The sequence below is a fragment of the Erpetoichthys calabaricus genome, chromosome 16, assembly GCF_900747795.2.
Source record: "Erpetoichthys calabaricus chromosome 16, fErpCal1.3, whole genome shotgun sequence".
In the NCBI taxonomy this organism is placed as follows: Eukaryota; Metazoa; Chordata; class Cladistia; order Polypteriformes; family Polypteridae; genus Erpetoichthys; species Erpetoichthys calabaricus.
In genome coordinates, this window is record NC_041409.2 from 58,114,887 (window position 1) to 58,137,664 (window position 22,778).

At 39.5% G+C, this 22,778-nt stretch overlaps 1 protein-coding gene across 4 annotated transcripts in view; it reads right to left on the reverse strand.

Moving 5' to 3' along the window:
* frmd6 (FERM domain containing 6) overlaps positions 1-22,778 on the reverse strand; it is a 41,520-nt gene that overhangs the window by 6,643 nt on the left and 12,099 nt on the right. The window contains exons 2-9 of one of the 4 annotated variants that reach the window (XM_028821206.2): positions 5,311-5,525; positions 4,158-4,248; positions 3,554-3,633; positions 3,390-3,466; positions 1,495-1,681; positions 962-1,117; positions 800-865; positions 80-148 (exon numbers count right to left, since the gene is read on the reverse strand). In XM_028821206.2, coding sequence (XP_028677039.1) covers positions 80-148; positions 800-865; positions 962-1,117; positions 1,495-1,681; positions 3,390-3,466; positions 3,554-3,633; positions 4,158-4,248; positions 5,311-5,409 — 825 coding nt within the window. In that variant the 5' untranslated portion in view covers positions 5,410-5,525. Of the gene's footprint in view, positions 1-79; positions 152-799; positions 866-961; positions 1,118-1,494; positions 1,682-3,389; positions 3,467-3,544; positions 3,634-4,157; positions 4,249-5,310; positions 5,526-22,778 lie in introns of all 4 variants that reach the window. The other 3 variants (XM_051919959.1, XM_028821205.2, XM_051919958.1) reach the window with 3 other exon arrangements.

Here is a 22,778-nt window from a genome sequence, read left to right on the forward strand (position 1 = left end):
AGAGAGGAAAAGGTGATAAATGAACCTAAACATAAATTATGGGTCTTAGACAGTTTGAATACCAGCTAAGGATACTCACCACAAACACCAGTTTTCCCACATTGGTCCAAGGGAAGTCATAAAGCAGCTGTCTCACATCAGTGGTATTCTGCTGGGTCAAGCAAAAATGAGCATTATGAAATTATTATAATGTCATCTGATGGCTCAGTAGTTTACTGGCAACTGCAACGTTCCAGGCTCAGGCTTCACTTTACTGTAAGAGAGCCACTAAAACTACCTGGGTGCTTTGTGTGAACAAATCATCTTTTGAAAATGTTTACCATTGCATTATACTGTAAAAAATGTCTGTGCTCACAGAAACAACATGTAATCACCAAATACAGAGACAAGGTCAAAACCACTAGAAAACACTCACATATCTAGATCTGCAACTGTGTCTCAGTGACTCGAGTGCTAGTTTGGATTACTACATCCATTCAAGTAAAGCATTCACTTTAAGCATTTTGTTGAATAAAATGATATATATGTATTTAAAAAAATATACCTTATGTCCAAACATTTTCCAAAAGAAATGATTAAATACGATGGTCACATTCACTGTTACGTCACACATCATATAAGGTGCTTAATGTATTAACAATACATTATATTATTGTTGACTTTACATTTGCTACGCGCTCATTTAACTGGTACAATTTTAGTGGAGACTTTTTTTCATAAAAATATCATTGCTTGGTCAAAATGGCCTACACACAAACCTACAAAAATGCAGGAATCATATGCAAATATGCAGTTTAACCTGAAAGATCTGGATGCCACGCAGTGTCAGGCCAAGCGTCAAAGATGCATCTGCTTCTTTTTTATCCTGCAAAGCAGAGGCATTAAGATCAGTTTTATTTTCAAGCTTGGAAACACTTCCCAAAGGGTTCACAAAGCCTGTAGCAGACAATCCTGGGCTCACCTTATAAAGACGGTAGTAATGCACGGCCACATCATCAAGCTGGGCAGACTCCTTGATGTACTTCAGGTGCGCTTCTGAAGCCGTCATTGCATACTGATCCTTGTGCATGTTGGGGATATGGCGCAGAATGTAATCTCGTCCCCTTTTGGCAATAACCTGAGAAAGAATTAAGTATAGGATAGACAATCTATACTTATATTGAAATAAAATGTCTAGCGATGAATGTGGACACATGCTTAAGTTCATTATCAACACTTGTGGAATGTACCATGACATATGTAGTTCTGTGGATTCTTTACTCTTACACTTTAACAAAGTAAATATATTTTTATAGCACTGTGAAACTTACAGTATTTGTAAAATTGGCCTACCTGCAGGGTACTGCAAGATAGGAAGATCTTTCAGAAAATGAAAATGTCCAATATGCGTGTTGACTTGCAGAATTTTCAAAATTATAGCCTGACATTGAAATACAGGGTAAACCTGATATATATATATATATATATACAAAAATTTAGGAATAAGGCACTCACCCAGGGGGGGAAGTAGGCCTCTGGTTCGAAGTACTTCCAAAAGTGTTTGTTTCGTTTGAAGTTTCCTAGGTCAGCCTGCAGAGCAAAAGCTGCCAGCAGAAAGTAGGCTTCTTCACGCTGGACACATTGGGACAGTAGGACTTGTTTTCTTAGGTGCCAGTAGTAATAGTAGCGAGCAGTTCGGTCACTATACAACAGGAGAGAAGAGATCATGAATTTCCAAACTGCTTAACACACAAGACAGGGCTACAATGCACAGCAACACACTCGCCTCTTCCTTTGGCCTCACCTACCTCTCACTAAACTTTTATCCCCCACTATGATACCATACCAGCAGGTATTTTTTTTTTACATGGATACATGTTGGCACAGCTCTTAGTAGCTTCAAGCCTTTTTAATGTTCCACCACTGCGACAACGACAAATGAATAGAGTTGATTTTGTAACAATGTGGAGCAACTTAACTGGAAAAAATGCAGGGCTTCCTTAACTACTCAGCAGCAGGTGAACAACTATTATTAAAAATCTAAACATTGTCAGTGCCAGCCTTGCATGCTGTTTCTGCTCCACTATGATTTAAGATGGGGGTATAATGGCTGCATGCCAACTCTAAAACACACCAGCCAGTGCCCAATTTTTAAAAATCAGCTTTGTTTTTTACCCACTTACAATATTAATTTAAAAATCGATAAATAAGTGTTACAAACTCAGGTCCAATTTCCACGCTTCTGTAGCTATGTTTCATTGCAATGACACATTTACAATCTGAAAAGTTTTCTCAGTTAAAATGAGCAATTTACTTTACTAATTATTCTGGTGAGTGAAATGGCAGGCTTCTCAATTGGTGTGGTCAGTCTAAGTAGCTGCAGATCCAGCATGCTCCCAAGAGAGTCTCAGTGGTACTGTGACAATCACATCGCCTTAGAGGGAGGTTTCTATACTGATGCACTACCTGATTGTACCCTTACCATGAAGGTATATGTATGTCCATTGCAAAGCTTGTCTGTGCAATGTCAGGTTTACAATGACAGGTTGGGCAAAGTTACCTCTGTGGTAATTTTTGAATGTTGTATCTTGCAATAATGAAAAATGGGAGGGTTTCTTAGTTAAAACTGTGTCAACATCCTTGTCGTAGCCAAAGCACCATTGGTGATTTCTTAATGTGCCTATTCACATACTTGCAGAAGCACAGTGGTGGAGAAGATCACAATGCTATCAAATGCAGTTTAGTGCCTGTCAGGTCTATGGTGCATACAGAGTTGTGCTGCAATAGCACATGATGCTACTGGCCAAGGCTAAGGCAGATGTAGCATTTTGCCCAATTTCATACAAACTCTATGTTGCTGCAATACTGCACACTAGAAAAGTCCTTCCCCTAAACTCTCTGTGAATTGGCACCCTTGTATGCCATTTTGTGCAAGCACATGAAGTGTCATTTTGCAGCTTTACCTCTTAATGTTCCTTTGCCAGTAACACACACACTCTTGTAGAACCTGCCTGATGCTTGCACTTCACCTCAAAACACCAGATATGCTAACACTATTGACATTTTCAACAAGCCAAAGTATCCAACCTCAGCTCCACTCTTTGTTGCGCCCAATGTGGTCTATGAATATAGCTACAAGCTAGATTTTACTGAGAAAACCACACCTTACTGTCTTCATTCTGTCAATATAGTCCTATTTTCACTCACAGAGTATATAGTCTGTACAGTTTGTTTCCTTGTTTTCTGTCATGAATTGAACCATCTGATTTCAGTCTGCTTCTTTCACTTTTACTCAGTTTGCTTTGTAACATGTATAATAAAGGTGTACTCTCTAAAGGGTGCTATATTAAATTTAGTCTGATAGACTGATTCTGAGACAAATTCTAGCCATAGAGAATCAAGGTACTCACCTTATTAACCGGCCATTTTCTACATAATACTGGACCCTGAAGTGAACAATCATTGGAGGTCCAAATTGGTCAATGCCCTGTCAATGAAATGGCAAATGAGTTATGGGTCAGGATGAAGAAAATTTTTCTATTTATTTTAGTTACATTTAACACACCTCACTCACCTTGCTGGATTCTCTTTTCCATTCCTTAGGACAGTACTTAGACAATTTTTGGCCTAGCTCCATGTAAATGTGTTCATTATCTAAAAGAAAAAGAGCAAAACAGATTCCATAAACATTAATCATCAATATCTTTCATGTAAAAGCCTATCACAAAAAATATTTTGGAAGGATATTCTACACAGTTTCATAGAAATATGACTGCACCACCCTAACGGTTTGGGGAAAATATGAAGACACCAAAACATTTACAGGCTAACCTAAGGACATATCTATTTGCTTAGACTTTTTTGGTCTCACTAATGAATTTATTAGCCACTGGTCAACTTCAGCACCTTTGGTAGATGCAAAGCCAAACATATACGCACTCTTTTGAACTGAATTAGTGCATGCTTAAGCATTCTTTTAATAGGTTCAGGTAACTCTTTGCAAATATCCAAAGGCTTGAGTCACCCAGGTCACCCTATAAGCAAATCTCCAAAGTCACAATGCTTGTGTGCATGTGATATATGATAGTTATATAAAAGACATCAAAACTTTTCCATGGCAGTTATTGTATCTCACCAGTGTCTCACTACCATGCCATGCCTTTTTCCACCATACTTACTCTGGATGACACTGAGTCCAAAAAGATGGCAGTCTTTGAGGCGGAGAAGATCGCACACCTGTATAAGCAGTTCCTGACATAGTACCTTCACCTGGATAGACAAGAAGTTGACAAGGTGACTGTCATTTCTAAAAAGCCTAAACATGCAGCTCTGGATTATACTCTTAAACAATAAAAGATGTTCTGCTACATTATATGGCACGAACAAACATGTTCTGCTCCATCACTCTCATTGTCTGCTCTAAAATACACAGAGAAAAGGTAAGGCAAAGCATTTCTCGACTGTGTGCTAATGTCCTGGCTGGAAGATCCACCATTCTAGTTCTTTTACTCTTTGAGGGATGACTAATCTGACATTTCCCTCAGAATTTTTTTGATCATTTCAGAATATTCCAGTAGTAGTTCCCTGTTCATCTGGAGCTCACAGACTTGAAATTGGCTTATTTTCAGTTGTTTGTTACTTTGCAATTGCTCCTTTTCCGTTACTTATTAATAAATTCCTTCCAGTCTTCTAACGGCTCATGAATTCCGTTCCCCTTTCTCACATTAGGTGTTTGGCTCGGGGATTGGCTCATTTGTTTTGTTGTCTAGCAGATTTACTGGGCCGGATTCTCATAACAAGCTGTAAAAGTCTTCATCCATGATATGACTGCTTCACTTTATAATATTCCAATCTCATTTTGGAATAAAAAGCAGTCTGTTAAATTGGTTTTATGACATTAAACTGGACAATATTTTTGCATCTATGGAGTGCCCTTCTCTAGTGACTATCATATCAAGGTAGAACAACATAGTTATATGTCTGTTTGTTTTACCATGAAAATCCGGCAAATTCACAATATGTAAATGTTACGGATTGAACCCGCAGCCTTGTAAAATTAGAAATGAGACTACAGTGCGCTGGTATGGTCTAAAAAGATTAGGAGGAGTTTTGTCTTCTTTCCATATATGAAACATTTAGCTTTTAATTTAATACCAACTCCTAAATTTTCATGTTGAATCCCAGAAAGTGAAGAACTGGATATATTCAGCACTGAAATTACTGACTGCTGGTCTTAGCAGTGACTAATGAAGCACTCTCTCCTTTATGCACTCTTTTAGGTTGAAGAAACTCCAAATTGACACAACTGTAATGACAAGGTTTCATACTCACATTGACAACAATGTTCAGTGTGTCATCATTGGGGAGAAATACACACACACAACGGCGGTCCTGCATCGTTTTATTGTTGTGAAAGTTCAGTTTGTTCATTTTTTGTCACGGCTTACTCAGCTGTACCCGCCGACAGAGCCAAGTAGCTCCAGCGTGTCCCTTAAATCATCACACCAGGGTGGGTGCACAGACACAGGCATGGATACGTTGACAGGCTAAGGAATAATAAAGAAAAACAAAATAGGTAAGATAAAACTTTCTCAAAATTTTGTTTCCTTAAACAAAATAAATACATAAATAAATTACAGCCCCACCCAAGTTTTTTTTCCTTACTTTCATTAATTTAGCCATATTAGCCAGCAACTGTTAGGATGGTGCACTTCATTTTATCATGCCAGGAAAGAAAAAACACAGTGCTCCACTTTGTCATTTTTTTGAATGATTACAAACCTTTGTACTTCACGCCCTCCTTGTCTCCTCCCCAAATATCATATTTGTGACAAGTCACCATTGAGAGGTTTATGAAGCAAACGAAAACTCAAAGTATGACCCATCTGTCTCAGACAACCAACTGTAGTTGTCATTGACAGGCTCTGTTGAGTGTTAAAGGCTGCCCTGTAAGATGTTCACTTTGGATAATGGCCCATTAATCCCAGAAAATTGCTATAAACCAGTGCCAAGTGACTGTTGGGTGAGCCAGTGTCCCCTTCCTAGGAGCAGCTCTGTGTGTTCACATTTTCCTGGGAATCAATTCCTGACTCTTCTTATTCTTGCAGCCTATTTGGCATATATGTTGTTACTAATTTGCTCCAGGCGGGTTGGGCTAGGAAGGAATGTGCTTTGTATTCAGTAATTTAAAAACAGGACTCTTGCTTGTGTTTTAATACACCAGAGGAAGAAAGCCAGTGGACTGCAGCACAATGCGGCCTCCTCCTTGAAACACAGAAAGCTGACAGGGTATAGGAAATAGTCTGACTTCATACCATCTTGCAGAGTGACAGAATTAAAGCTCTGCTGGAAACCTGTATGGCTCTAACTAAAGCTAAGCATTTTTCTGGCTCAGTCTTTTTATCTGTGTATACAATCCCCCTCGCGCTCTTAGATCCGCAGATCAGCTCCTTCTAACCGTTCCCAAGGCACGTTTCAAAGCTCGTGGTGAAAGGGCTTTCTCCATCGGTGCACCCAGGCTCTGGAACTCCCTACCCTTAGTGGTTAGGCAAGCCACTTCAGTTGCCACATTCAAATTACGCTTAAAAACGCACTTCTTCACATTGGCTTTTAATTCTTAACTTGTTTCATTTTCTACTTGTTTTTCGCTATTTTCTCTATTTTATTGGATCCTCTGACCTGTTTTTAGTTTTTAGTTCAAATTCTCTCTTAATGTTTGCTTTAATATTTTGTTTTTAGTCCCGTTTGTTTTAACTGTACAGCGCTTTGGTCGGTTGTAATGCTGTGTTTTAAGCGCTCAACAAATAAATATGGTATGGTATGGTATGGTATGTAAATGTGCTCAATTTTGCCCTAACTGGACTAAATGTCAAGTCTAAGTTCACACATGTAAATGGAGACACTGTCTCAGCCTGCTGCTTTATGCTACGAGATAAAGCTAAAAAAGTCAACTAGTAACCACTTTGGTGGCTTCTTTTGTTAGGGCTACTAAGTAATCACAAAGCTCACAGATATAAATTCACCAAATGCTTCCAACAGCAGCACACAAGAGGGTGTCGCAAGAGGCTGGGGGCTAGACCCAGCCGGGACGCCTGGAAGGACCAGAAGGTGGTTTATACATCCCCCGGGCCATGAGAGGGCAACCGCCCTGGATGATGAGGGGACCACGGGGACGGAGCAAGAAGGCTCAAACCCATTGAGGCCCGTGGCCCCCGGCAGGGGGCACCCCGAGCGTCGTGGAGCTGGGGTGGACACCTGGGATGGACCTTCCAGGGTCGCCCGGAGTGCTTCCGGGTGCTAGTGCGGCACTTCCGCCACACCAAAAAGTGCCGCCGGAAGAACATCAGCGAGCACCTGGAGCACGTCCGGGTGACTATAAAGGGGGCCGCCTTCCTACAGTCGGGGTGCTAGAGTCAGGAGCAGAAGCAGGTCAAAGCTCCCGTGAGGAGAGGAAAGGAGGCCCATGGACAGCTGAAGGCCCAAGTAAGGGTGTTTGGTGCGGGAAGCACTGCGAGTGTGCGGACAGGTGTTTTGGGGCACTTGAAATAATAAAAGCGTGTGTTTTTATGAACAGTAGGTGTGCGTTTGGTTGTGTCCGGGCTGAACCTCTCACAAGGGTCAAGATAATTATCTACAGGAGACTACCTGACACCACATGATTTGTTTGTCAAGAAGGAAAGAATGCTAAAAACAGGCAGGATGTTGTCTGTTTCCACCCACGCACAGTACAACAGATTTACAGAATAATGCGATTGGCTCACTCATGATTGTGTAACCCTTTGTGACTGGCTTCAGTCCTTACAATGATTTTTAGAACATCATCTGACCCCAGAGATAACAATGTACCTTCCAACAAGTTTAAAGGGGAGCACCATTTCTTTTTTTCCAATTTTAGAGTAATTACAGTTTGAATCTGTTTTTGGTAAGTCAAGGTTAGATGGTGTAAATGAGAAATAAGCTACTAAAACCCCAGCATTATTTATTCCATTAGCAGATGTCACAAGTATAAGAAAAAAAAGTTAGGATCTCTCTCAAGTCAGTCTGATGGAGCTTAAGTTAAACAAAGTCACCGAAGAAGTAGCGTTTTTTTCCTTTAACTTTATAGGTAAAGGAGTTAACTAAAGGCCATGTCTACCCTTACACAGATTTGAGTAAAATGTTCAGAATAAACACATTTTTATTGCAAAACAAAAAGTACAAGGGACAGAGGTAAACATATCCTGGATGATTAAGTAGACATGTCCATAGCTAACATTAAACATAGACAATACACAGATTACTAGACATGCACACCCACTTTTACTTTATGATTTATATAATAATAATTGATCATATTTAACTGTTTGGGGTACTGTTTACATATATAGTACTTTAATGTGCATACTGGAATGCTCTGTGATGTGTGAGAGAATGCTATTTTTGTCATTCTCTTAAATCTGAAAAGAAATCCTTGAAAATTTTTTTGCAGTTCCAATCGTTGCATCTTGTATTGAGTAAAACAGCACACTCCCACTATTACACAAGTCCTCCTTCCTTTGCAGCAACACTTTATTTTTTCCAAGAAAGTAGCATAATATAAAATCAAGCAGATAAAAATTGAAGAACTTATACAACAAATTACCGTACAATTATCCTGGAGAGAACAGCAGAGAAATTAAAAAAAAAAAAAAAAACCTTACCAAAAAAAAAAATTATTTCCCACCTGAAATAAAGGAACATTTAAACAGATTTTTACAAAGAAATAAAATTAATTTACATCTTTCAAGACACAGTAAACAGAACTTTATTTCAATAGTGGCGGGCCTATACATTTGTTTTTCCATTTCCCTGATATTAGGAATGTGTTAGCCATTTGTTTGGTAGAAAGACTGTGTTGTGCTATATATCTGCTTCAGACAAATTAAATGCAGGGTTTAACTCTTTTTTATACACAAATTACATATAAATCTTGAAAAAGTGAACAATCATTTTCCTTGATTTCAGAAGGTGATGTTGGAGGTAAATATTCCATACCTTCTAATCCTAGCCACTAGTAAATAGGTTCTGCTGATGTAAAAGACACATTAGATGGCTGCTTGAAGAAGTACAGCTCCTTTGCAAGAAGTACGTACAGACACTATCAAAATCATCAATAATCACTTCATGAACTGACTTCATGGTTAAATATTCCCGAGTTTTAGAGGGTTCTTGGGAGTATGCGCAGCCAACAGTCTACATTTGGTTTGTGGAGTGGAAAAGGCATACAATCACGTCACTTGGGGTGTCCTGTGGGAGTGCTTCGGGAATATGGGGTACTGGGACAGCTGTTGCAGGTTATTGTGTCCCTGTACAACCAGAGTGAAAGCTAGATTTGCATTGCCAGTAGTAAGACATACAGTCATGGCTGAAATTATCGGCACCCCTGGAATTTTCCTTGAAAATGCACCATTTCTCCCAGAAAATTGTTGCAATTACAAATGTTTTGGTATACACACGTTTATTTCCTTTATGTGCATTGGAACAACACAAAAAACAGAGAAAAAACGCCAAATCTGACATAATTTCACACACAACTCAAAAACTGGGCTGGACAAAATTATTGGCACCCTCTACTTAATATTTGGTTGCACGCCCTTTGGAAAAAATAACTGAAATCAAGCGCTTCCTATAACCATCAACAAGCTTGTTACACCTCTCAAATGGAATTTCCGACCACTCTTCTTTTGCAAACTACTCAACGTCTCTCAGATTTGAAGGGCGCCTTCTCCGAACAGCAATTTTGAGATCTCTCCATAAGTGTTCAATCGGATTTAGATCCGGACTCATTGCTGGCCACTTCAGAACTCTCCAGCGCTTTGTCTTCAACCATTTCTGAGTTCTTTTACAGGTATGTTTGGGGTCATTGTCCTGCTGGAACACCCATGACCTCTGACGCAGACCCAGCTTTCTGACACTGGGCCCTACATTGCGCCCCAATATCTTTTGGTAGTCTTCAGATTTCATGATGCCTTGCACACAGTCAAGGCATCCAGTGCCAGAGGCAGCAAAACATCCCCAAAACATCTTAGAATCTCCACCATGTTTGACTGTAGGTACTGTGTTCTTTTCTTCGTAGGCCTCACTCCGTTTTCTGTAAACAGTAGAATGATGAGCTTTACAAAAAAGCTCTACCTTGGTCTCATCTGTCCACAAGACGTTCGCCCAGAAGGATTTTCGCTTCCTCGAGTACATTTTGGCAAACTCCAGTCTGGCTTTTTTATGTTTCTGTGTCAGCGGTGGGGTCCTCCTGGCTCTCCTGCCATAGCGTTTCATTTCGTTCAGATGTCGACGGATGGGTCGAGCCGACACTGTTGCACCCTGAGTCTGCAGAACAGCTTGAATATGTTTTGAAGTTGATTGGGGTTGTTTATCCACCATTCGGACTATCCTTCGTTGCAGTCTTTTATCAATTTTTCTCTTCCATCCATGTCCAGGGAGATTAGCTACAGTGCCATGTGTTGTGAACGTCTTGATTATGTTGCGCACAGTGGACAAAGGAACATGAAGATCTCTGGAGATGAACTTGTAGCCTTGAGATTGTTGATATTTTTCCATAATTTTTGTTCTCAAGTCCTCAGACAATTCTCTGCTCTTCTTTCTGTTCTCCATGCTTAGTGTGGCACACTCGGACACACAATAGAAAGGTTGAGTCAACTTTTCTCCATTTTAACTGACTTCAGGTGTGATTGCTATATTGCCAGCATCTGTTCCTTGCCACAGGTGAGTTCAAACGAGCATCATATGCTTGAAATAAAACGATTTACCCACAATTTTGAAAGGGTGCCAATAATTTTGTCCGGCCCATTTTTGGAGTTCTGTGTGACATGGTGTCAGATTTGGCTTTTTTTCTGTTTTTTTGTGTTGTTCCAATGCACATAAAAGAAATAAACGTGTATATACAAAAACATTTGTAATTGCAATAATTTTCTGGGAGAAATGGTGCATTATCTGGGAAAATTCCAGGGGTGCCGATAATTTCGGCCATGACTGTAGCTTGGTTCCAGTGGGTGTGGGAATCCACCAAGGCTGCCCTTTGCCACCAAATCTTTTAATAATTTTTATGGGCAGAATTTCTAGGCGCAGCCAAGGGGTGAAGGGTGTCCAATTCAGGTGTTCTCAGGATCACAACTCTGGTTTTTGCAGAATATGTGGTCTTTCTGGTTTCATCAGGTTATTACCTCAGACACGCATTGGGGTGGTTTGCAACTGAGTCTGAAGAGGCCAGGATGAGGATCAACACCCCTAAGTCCGAGTTAGTGGTTCTTAGCCTAAAAAGGGTAGTGTGTCCTCTCTGAGCTGGGAATGGGGTGCTGCCTCAAGTACAGGCGTTTAAGTATCTCAGAGTCTTGTTTACGAGTGAATGAAGAAGGGAGCTGGAGATCAACAGGCAGATCAGACCGTGGATGTTGTACTGGTCAGTCATGGTGAACAGAGAGTTGATCCAAAAGGTAAAGTTTTCAATTTACCAATCGATCTACATTTCTATCCTCACCCATGGTCATGATCGGTGGGTAGTGACCAAAAAAATAACTAGACTGCAATACAAATGGCAGAAATGACTACCTTCTCAGGGTATCTGGGCTCAGACTTAGAGACAGGGTGAAGGGTTCAGACATTCATGAGGAGCTCAAAGCAGAGCCACGGCTCCTCCACATTGAAAGGAACCAGTTGTGATGGTTCAGGTGTCTGATTAGGATGTTTCCTGGACACCTCCCTGTGGAGATGTTTCAAGCATGTCCAACCAGAAGGAGACCTCAGGGCAGAGCTATGATATGCTGATGAAATTATACCTCTCGGATGGTCCGGGAACCCCTTGGTAGCCCCCTGGAAAATTCTGAGGAGAGACCGGGGAAAAGGAACGTCTGAATGCATCCCAGACCTGGATAAGCTGCAGAAAATGGAAGGATGGATGGAAGGATGGATGGGTAGGGCACAGTCTTGCTCCACTCCTAATGTAATATAGCTGCTTTTGGAGAAGAACCTAGACTAATTTACCATTGTGAAGATGCTGATATGCTTCACTATGTATATGAAATTTAGACTACAGTAATCCCTCGCTATATCGCGCTTCGCCTTTCGCGGCTTCACTCCATCGCGGATTTTATATGTAAGCATATTTAAATATATATCGCAGATTTTTTGCTGGTTCGCGGATTTCTGCAGACAATGGGTCTTTTCATTTCTGGTACATGCTTCCTCAGTTGGTTTGCCCAGTTGATTTCATACAAGGGACGCTATTGGCAGATGGCTGAGAGGCTACCCAGCTTACTTTTCTCTCTGTCTTGAGCTGACTTTCTCTGATCCTGACGTAGGGGGATTGAGCAGGGGGGCTGTTCGCACACCTAGACGATACGGACGCTCGTCTAAAAATGCTGAAAGATTATCTTCACGTTGCTATCTTTTGTGCAGCTGCTTCCTGAAATGACATGCTACACGGTGCTTCGCATACTTAAAAGCTCGAAGGGCACGTATTGATTTTTGATCGAAAAACAAACTCTCTCTCTCTCTCTCTCCCTGCTCCTGACGGAGGGGGTGTGAGCTGCCGCCTTCAACAGCTTTGTGCCGCGGTGCTCCGCATACTTAAAAGCCAAACAGCCCTATTGATTTGTTTGCTTTTCTCTCTCTCTCTGTGACATGATCTGCTCCTGACGCACACTCCTTTGAAGAGGAAGATATGTTTGCATTCTTTTAATTGTGAGACAGAACTGTCATCTCTGTCTTGTCATGGAGCACAGTTTAAACTTTTGAAAAAGAGACAAATGTTTGTTTGCAGTGTTTGAATAACGTTCCTGTCTCTCTACAACCTCCTGTGTTTCTGCGCAAATCTGTGACCCAAGCATGACAATATAAAAATAACCATATAAACATATGGTTTCTACTTCGCGGATTTTCTTATTTCGTGGGTGGCTCTGGAACGCAACCCCCGCGATGGAGGAGGGATTACTGTATAACATGAACTGGTCCTTGAATTTGCCAACCATGTACTTAGCCTGACACTCACTGCGCACAAGTTTACAATGTGTTGCATTTCGTCTAGCTACATCTCATATGTAATGATGGACAAGACTGCACTGGGGTCCAGCCCTTACCAATCAGACCAAAACCTAAGTTTGAAAAGGACTCATATCAGCCTGATGGTTAATGCTATCTACAGCACAGCAAGACAGCCAAGGATAAATACTTTATCAAATTTAAAAATACAAATTGATAATTCTTCAATGTAACTAACACAGAAAAGCAGAATTCTAAAATGAAAATAAAATAATCAGGTAACTGAAATAAGAATAAAAATAACATAAAAAAGTATATCCATTCAAAAGCCTACTTATTCCAAGTTAGAAGTGTTGGCAGCAAGACAAGAACCAGGCATGGATGAGGTGCCAGCACATCGTAAGGCACACTCCATCCTAAAGGGTCAATTTAGAGTTGCCAATTAAGTGTTTGGGACTTGGGAAGAATGTGGTTGCTGGTCCATTACAGAACTTGCAGTCAAAAGTTTATCAAAACTATAAACAACAGTAACCTTGTTGCTTGTTTTCTTTCTTTTTAAAATGTATATTTACGGCAGTGTTATTTATCTATCCTATTATAAATGCTTTGGAAACACAAAAATGTTGCTGTCATCCAAATTAAGCCAATTTTGAATGAATTTAAATTTAAACTCTATATCAAGGCTGTAACCCACAAAGCCCATGTATGATACGCTCTCAGTTAAAGGACTTTCAGCCTAGCACTACTTCTACCCATAACATCTTTGGAAAGTAAGAGGAAAGACAACTAGAAAGAAATATAGTACACATCAAACTAAATCTATTTTACTTCTGAAATTTTCATTTACCGCTCTATCCTCAGACAAAAACAGAATAGAAAGAAAAAAAATCATTGTGGATTCACGTTACTTCTGTCTACAGGCAGACCAGCTCAGATTTTAAACATTTCAACCCCAATTACTACTCTTGAATGGATTTTCTACACTCTCCCTATCTCACTTAATCCCATGCAACAGAAAAAGTCCTATACTTGTCTCAGTCTTACTCTGCCATTTTTGTGCCGTGACAATTCCTGAAGACTTCAGAAATTACTTTCATCAACACATAGTCACTGACAGTTCCAATGACTGGCATTATATCCATAAAGCAGGCAATCACCCAAAAGATCCAGGTGCAAGGTCACCATTACACAAATGAGTTTGTTAAATAGCTCCTTAAATCAATTTACAATGTTCTTGAAGCCTTCTACACAAAATTGATTACTTGCAAATTTAAATAATGAACCCAAGCAGATCTGGCAAGACACTTACAATCCCTAAAAACTAAACTGAACAGACCAGACACTTATCCTTTCATAAAGAAGTCAGACAACTTACTGGTAATTCACAGCAACCAACCTTTGAACGTTAGCAGTTTATTCGAGGGCTTCTCAAGCGAACAAAGTGCTTGAACCAGCAACAGTTTACAAGAAAATTGTTCAGTGTGACAGACCCCATTATGGAAGTCTGTCTGCCTTGTTTGTTCATAGAGTGGTCAAAAATAAATGAGAAACTGCAACTGGAAAAGTGACTTCAAGATGACGTATCTAGCCAGACATTAGTCACGGTCTCATTAAAGGAGAAACACGCCCAGGCCAACAAGACTGCACCACATGCTATGTATCACAAAAACGATTAGTAACTCCTCCTCAACTCCCTGGATGATTAAAAGTACAAATCAAGACAACAAAATGCACTGCTAGATTTTGCCTTATTTTTCTAACTTGTACTTTTACAGCCAACAACACACAAGACAATTTAGATGTAAAAACCCATTGCATTACAGAGAAGCACTTGTCTAAATACGTCTAGAGAAAGTTGTGTACTGTAGCTGTGTGTATATATTAGATTAGATAAACTTTATTAATCCCAGGGGGAAATTTAGAATTTACACTGCAAACAAAACTTCCATACATACCTTCACACCTCCTTAAAAGACATAAAAACAATATAAATCAATAACTAGGTCAACAGCCAACAATCTAACAAAATCCACCCCAGGAAACGCTTGGGCACCTACTAAGTATGTCAGTCCTATGGTGTTTCTAAGGTTCATAATCATGGCAAGTTGTGCAAGTGAAATAATCTTAGGGGTATCAAAGGAACAATTTTACTGAACCATGAGATGATATTACACTGAAGCACTCAATGCTCAATGACTAGTAGGCCTTTTCCTTTGAGCCATTAAACCGTTATAATCAATAAATGTGCCCGAGTTAAAAGGACAATCTTGTGTGAGCTGTAACTAATTCTGAATGTACAAATCAGGTTAAATGGCATGGTAGCGTGCATCAATGTGGGTGTAGGCATGTGTGAACCCTGCGATGCACAACCATCCAGAGTTGACCCCAGACTCCTTTTCAGAGGTTGGGGTAAACAAACAGACAAAAACCCAGGCTGATGTGAAATTTAAAACTGTTGTCTTAGGTGTTTGGTCGAAATGTAAAATTATTGCTCTTCCTTGTACAGAGTTTAGACTGAAGCAGAGTTTGTCAAAGCATTCAAGACCAATAGGACCGTCCAACTGTAAAGTCTACCATCAAAACACCACAGTAAGTCTTGACAGATCTTGTTTCATTTTTTTTTTTTGGCTGGTGTGGTTCATTTGATTTTCTGATGCTCAAACTCTCCCTTCATGCCCTCACCAAACCATAAAAATCTTTCTTTAGAGTCAAAATAAGTGAGCTACAGAAGTGTTAAACAAATGTCTCTCTAGGATATCTGCTTTTGTCATTAAAATGTAAAGCCACATAAATATATAATAAAAGCAGTTTTACTTCTCTAGTTTGTGGCTTTGGTGCCTATGTATGAAGAATATATATACTGAAATAAGAAATATTATAGCAATGAAACTGAAAAACACACACTCTTTGAAATGTTTATTCTTTTGGAAAAATTACCCTATATATGAAACTAAAGCAAATATAACAAATGTAAAATGTACCACCTAGATAGGGTGACTGCACTTTGAAGCTTAATAAATCTAACCATCCATCTATCTCCTAATCTGCTTATCCAGTAAAGGGTGGAGGAGAACTGTTGGTTATAGCACTGGGCACAAGGACTAATAAATATAGACTGCCATTGCACACTCTTACACACAGCCACAACCACTCATACTCAATAAAAAGTTTCCAGGTGTAGAAGGAAACCCAGAATACCTTGGGAAAATCGCAACAGACCACTATCTGAACCTAGTGCACCATCATACAGCTATCATAAATCTGAAAAGTAGTTCAAAAACGTAACAGCTAATTTAATACCAAAAGCCAGTAATTAAGATGGATTTGTTTCAAAAATGAAATTTATTTTCCTTGATGAGTCATCCATGAACTAAACCACTGATGCTTAGTTTCATTACAAAATCAGGGATATGACTTTATTAGACACAATGTGAAGGATTAAGATCCTTGTCCACTGGGTGGAGTCATACTTCATGCCTAATGTTTTTACTTTTATCATTGGAAAGAAATGCAGTTTGCCAGGGGCCTTTATTTCAAGCCAAAATATTTAATGAATTTCTAAGGAAATACCATACCTAAGTACTCACTTTAAAGACTGACATCATAAAAAAAAAAAAAAAAGGTGGTTGGTAATGGTTATGAAAGTAGACAGATTAGAATCTATTCATGGCAGCAACGGGATGAAAAATGTAAACCTGTTCTTAACCTGTACAGCCTTTAGACATCAACAATTAGGTTTACCTGATACTGCTGTAGTATACTGGAGATCAGGTACTTTAAAGTGGTAGATGTGATAGTCCTGTGCATCTACTTACTGTCATGCTGCTATATCCAAAAAGGATAGGACAGTACATCTTATCTGATTTGTTCTGTTATTTTTTTTTTTAACTCCGACCACCATATATTTCGGACTGACATTCATATATAAGTGTCCTCCAAGCTGAACAGACAAACAGTGACAACTACATGTTTACATTCACTGTTAATGAATCGGCATAACCAAGCACGTGTGGAAAGGCAGCATCACTTTTCCCTCATTAGTCCTTATTCACTTATGCCTGTATGGCCAGAGACGTGATTAAATTTGCTGATAGGTCTGATAACCAATAATGATAAATGGTGTACAAGAAAAACAATGGCCTTCTGCCACAGTCGTACCATCTCCCTAAACGACACCAAACTGAACTGCTGGTCATAGTCTCTAGGAAAGAGGGAGCCCAGAGTCAATAGTATCAAATGTTTGAGTCACCATCACTGATCACTTAAAGTAGCAACAACACATCTTGGGTTATTATCAAGAAGGCTCAGCAATATTTTCATTTACTCTAATATCTGAAGAAAGCATGCAAGTCCCAATCTACTGTATGTACCTCAACTTCTACAGGTACACAGTGGAGTCCATCCTCTCAAGCGGCCTCACATCCTGGTATGACACCTGCTCATCTCAGGACTACAAAGCACTACAGACGGCAGTGAATTTGGCACTGAATATTCTGGTACAAAGCTTCCTTCTATTCAGTGCCTTCAGAAAGTATTCACTGTCCAATGATTATTTCTCATTCTGCTGTGTTACAAAGTCAGAATAAAAATGTTAATTACTTAAAGTGGGAGTATTGGTTGATCATGTTAAAATTAAATAAGTTTATTAGATGTCTTCACAGTTGTATAGAAAATTATAAAATCACTTGAAGTATTTACTCCTTTTGTTGTAACATCCTAAATTATGTGAAGCATTCAATTTTTTACTTGACCACAGTAAATATGTAACACCTGTGTTTAGCTGCATGATTGCACAATAAATACCACTGACTTTGTGAGGTCTCATAATTAAAACTGGAGATCAGATCAGTCCTGCTGTCATAAAGGCCATGGAACTCCCATGGAACTTTAAGGTGATGCTGTTAAGCAGGGAAAAAAGCAGGAGAAGGCTATACAAAGACTGCCAAGGTTTGAGACCTTTCTTGGAACACTTTGTAGTCCACAGTAAAAAAATGGGAAAATAAAACAGGGCTTAACCGTGACACTACCAAGATCAAGACATCCACCAAATTGAACAAGCAACCATGAGGCCAGCTATAATACAGACGGTGGTACCGACTTCTTTGGCTGAAATGGGAGAAGGTGTTCAGACATCAACAGTCTCTTCAACATTTCACAGATTAGGCCTCTTTGAGAGAGTAGCTAGAAGGAAGCCCCTTCTGAAAAAAGGCCAACATGGAGTTGCAGTAAGCCATGTGACAAAATCTGAAACCTTTTGGAACAAAATGTTATAGTCTGATGAGACTATAGTGGAGCTCTCTGGCCTGAAAACAAAGTGCTATGTTTGGCACAAACCGGATACACCCATTAAAGGCATCACGGATGGAGCAAAAGACTGACAGATCCTTAAGGAAGGCCCGTTTTATTCAGCCAAAAAAAAAAGTCTGCATTTTTAGGCGAAGATTAATTTCCCAGCAGGACAACTGCAAAAATCACACAGAAATAAAAATTTTAAGTGGCATGAATGGCCCAACCAGCACTCAGACTTGAATCCCAATGAACCTAACCAGTGCTGCCTTTCAACCTTCTCCATTTAACTTAGCAGAACTGAAGTGAATTGGCATCGCAGAATGGTCTGACTGCTGTAATTGCTGCTAGAGGGCTATGTACAAATTATAGACTCAACCGGGGGTTGGGGGTACTTTAGTGAATTTGAAATGAAAGTCATTCTAGAGAAGTGAATGTTCTTTAATGAAAAATATTATTTTACTTGTAAATGTGGTAACATTTTCAGATTTAACAGGGACAAAAAGACAAAAAACTTGGGGGTGAAAATTTTTCTTTAGAAAGATACACTATTACTGTACAACAGATCTCATATGTCCAGACCATTACCACTTGCATCACGACATTCAGGGATAGCTGTCGTCTCCTTGACATAAGCTTACTACACAGCCATTCATACTGACAAATGCATGACATACCCAGCATGTATTCTTACATATTTGTTCAGAAGTATTTCACTTCTGTTTGATCCATACTGGTATCACTAGGCCAGGGGAAACCTACAAGTAAGAATCTCATTGTATTGTGTTAATATGACAATAAATGTTAACTACTACATTTTTAAACATTCTTTCTTTCTTTATTAAAGTAGGTTTGCAATATTCCTATACCTTTGCACTTCTCGGCTATTTTTCCTTACGTTATCACCCTTACGTTACCACCAAAGGATGTCCAAGTTTTAACATGAAGAGAATGTGCAAATTCCACACAGATGATGCCCAGGCTGTGATTCAAAACTAGGTGTACTACAGAGCCCTCTTCACACCACCACCTGTATTTAATTATCACAATTTTTGTATACATCTTTAATGTTTTAATTCCAGTTACAGTTCATTATTACTGTAATACATTTGTATAAACATGCCAGATCTATGTCATCCCCAAAAAGCATCTTTTGGGGCAGGAATCAAAAAATACTAATAAATAAACAGACAGCAGAGGTTTACAATCTCAGAATTTTGTTAGAAAGTCAGGCAAACTTGTCTGGAGACTATGATGCACATCTCGCCTATTAAAGTGAAGGTCAAGTAAACTAAAATTGTCTAATCATTCAAATTACAGACTTATAGACTTGTGGATCACAGATCACGGCTGCTACACACTTTACTCATGTAGTTGATTTAAAATGTTTCGAACATGCCAACTTTTGCAAAAACAGGATGAGCAACCCAAAGTTAAGAGCAGCAAGCATTATTTGGGTTAAATTTATTATACAAATGCTTTTGATTATTATTATTTTTTTGCATATTTTTATCAGGATATGAACATGGCAAGACAATCCATGTGTGTTTTGAAAACTGTAAAAATGAAAGCATAAATATACTCAACAGTAGCTACATTTAAAGTTAGTTTTATTTTCATGGTATAAGGCCCCTGAATTTGAATGCAAATGTTGTTCAAATAAATGCCACGCGGTTTCTGCCAGGAAAGGCACTGAGCCGCGCACATTTGAACTGGACTCGGAGGGTTCACAAAAGAATTGGTCAGTGTTTTTACCTATTAGCTAATGCGGTTCTAGCAGTATTTCTACTTTTTCCTCTTCATTCTTTCCCACTTCTGTGTGGGGTTGATGTGCATGATCAACCTTTTCCAAATAGGTCCGTCCTGCAATTCCTCACTAGTCAAGCCCTTTTCCTTCAGATCTTTTATTTTATCTGTCTACCTCTGCTTTTACCTCCCTCGCTTTCTCTTCCCCTATACTCCATTCTTGTCACTCTTTGGCCCACACATTTATCGTCTCTCCTTATCACATGTCCAAACCACGTCATGCTAAGTTTCTGTACTTTCTTAGATACCTGGCAGTATTTCTCCTATTGCCTCTTAAATCATTACATGCAAGTACATGAAAGGCTCCCTAATGAAATTCTCTGCAAAAACATTACTCTGAACATACAACTGACACCTTTAGTATGGCTTTATTCACTGTATACAGTACAGTGACTGTTACAGGGCATGATGGTCACAACTTTTTATTACATTAAGATTTGTACACCTTTAAATCCCCCTTGATTTGTTTTGGTTATTTATCAGATGTCTGTATTTAATTAATGTCACAATTTCAGCTGCATATAAAACCATACAAAGTAACCTCAAGCCTCATGGGGTCAAAAACAAAAACACCCAAAGCTAAAGGTACAACTCAAGTGCAAATTAATGAGTTGCTTAACCCCACCAGAAATTAACTTCAATAATATGGAACTGATCACTAAATTGTGGCTGTGGCGCAGCTTGCTGGAAAAAACGTGTTCCTCTGATGACCATATCTAGCATCTGTGATGAGAGAGACAGCCTCCTATCACATGGAAAGTGTTAGGAAGACAAAGAGATAGTGCAACTGAGGCTAGAATAAAACAGAAGAGTACTGCCGTCGATAGAATTCCAACCAAACATCTGCTTCGCATTCACACACAAAATGGTTGAAAGTAATTGGGTTCATAGGGTGAAAAAAACAAAAAACTGCCTGCTGCTCCTTTAAGGTCAAGATTGAGGGCCATTACCTGTTTCTGGCATGCACTGGCAGTCTGGGCATCAAAATTATTTTAGAAATATCCTATCGGCTATTAATAAATAAATCCAACTTTCCACTAGGACAAAACGCAGCTGTCCCTCTGCACTTTTGCCTCATTCCTTTTCTCAGCTAATTTTTATTCTTTTCCCTCTGCGCATGCACATGCCTTCCTGCCATGATCCACTAAACATTATGATCATAGCTTTTTTCACATTATCATTAGGATGCAAAAGTTATTAACAGTTTTAAGTGTAAGATTCTACATGGCTTTTGCCAGGTGACATGAATGCAGTTTTTCAGTGGTTATAAGACATCCTCAAACTGTTTATACAGTGGTGTGAAAAACTATTTGCCCCCTTCCTGATTTCTTATTCTTTTGCATGTTTGTCACACAAAATGTTTCTGATCATCAAACACATTTAACCATTAGTCAAATATAACACAAGTAAACACAAAATGCAGTTTTTAAATGATGGTTTTTATTATTTAGGGAGAAAAAAAATCCAAACCTACATGGCCCTGTGTGAAAAAGTAATTGCCCCCTTGTTAAAAAATAACCTAACTGTGGTGTATCACACCTGAGTTCAATTTCCGTAGCCACCCCCAGGCCTGATTACTGCCACACCTGTTTCAATCAAGAAATCACTTAAATAGGAGCTGCCTGACACAGAGAAGTAGACCAAAAGCACCTCAAAAGCTAGACATCATGCCAAGATCCAAAGAAATTCAGGAACAAATGAGAACAGAAGTAATTGAGATCTATCAGTCTGGTAAAGGTTATAAAGCCATTTCTAAAGCTTTGGGACTCCAGCGAACCACAGTGAGAGCCATTATCCACAAATGGCAAAAACATGGAACAGTGGTGAACCTTCCCAGGAGTGGCCGGCCGACCAAAATTACCCCAAGAGCGCAGAGACGACTCATCCGAGAGGTCACAAAAGACCCCAGGACAACGTCTAAAGAACTGCAGGCCTCACTTGCCTCAATTAAGGTCAGTGTTCACAACTCCACCATAAGAAAGAGACTGGGCAAAAACGGCCTGCATGGCAGATGTCCAAGACGCAAACCACTGTTAAGCAAAAAGAACATTAGGGCTCATCTCAATTTTGCTAAGAAACATCTCAATGATTGCCAAGACTTTTGGGAAAATACCTTGTGGACTGATGAGACAAAAGTTGAACTTTTTGGAAGGCAAATGTCCCGTTACATCTGGCGTAAAAGGAACACAGCATTTCAGAAAAAGAACATCATACCAACAGTAAAATATGGTGGTGGTAGTGTGATGGTCTGGGGTTGTTTAGCTGCTTCAGGACCTGGAAGGCTTGCTGTGATAGATGGAACCATGAATTCTACTGTCTACCAAAAAATCCTGAAGGAGAATGTCGGGCCATCTGTTCGTCAACTCAAGCTGAAGCGATCTTGGGTGCTGCAACAGGACAATGACCCAAAACACACCAGCAAATCCACCTCTGAATGGCTGAAGAAAAACAAAATGAAGACTTTGGAGTGGCCTAGTCAAAGTCCTGACCTGAATCCAATTGAGATGCTATGGCATGACCTTAAAAAGGCGGTTCATGCTAGAAAACCCTCAAATAAAGCTGAATTACAACAATTTTGCAAAGATGAGTGGGCCAAAATTCCTCCAGAGCGCTGTAAAAGACTCATTGCAAGTTATCGCAAACGCTTGATTGCAGTTATTGCTGCTAAGGGTGGCCCAACCAGTTATTAGGTTCAGGGG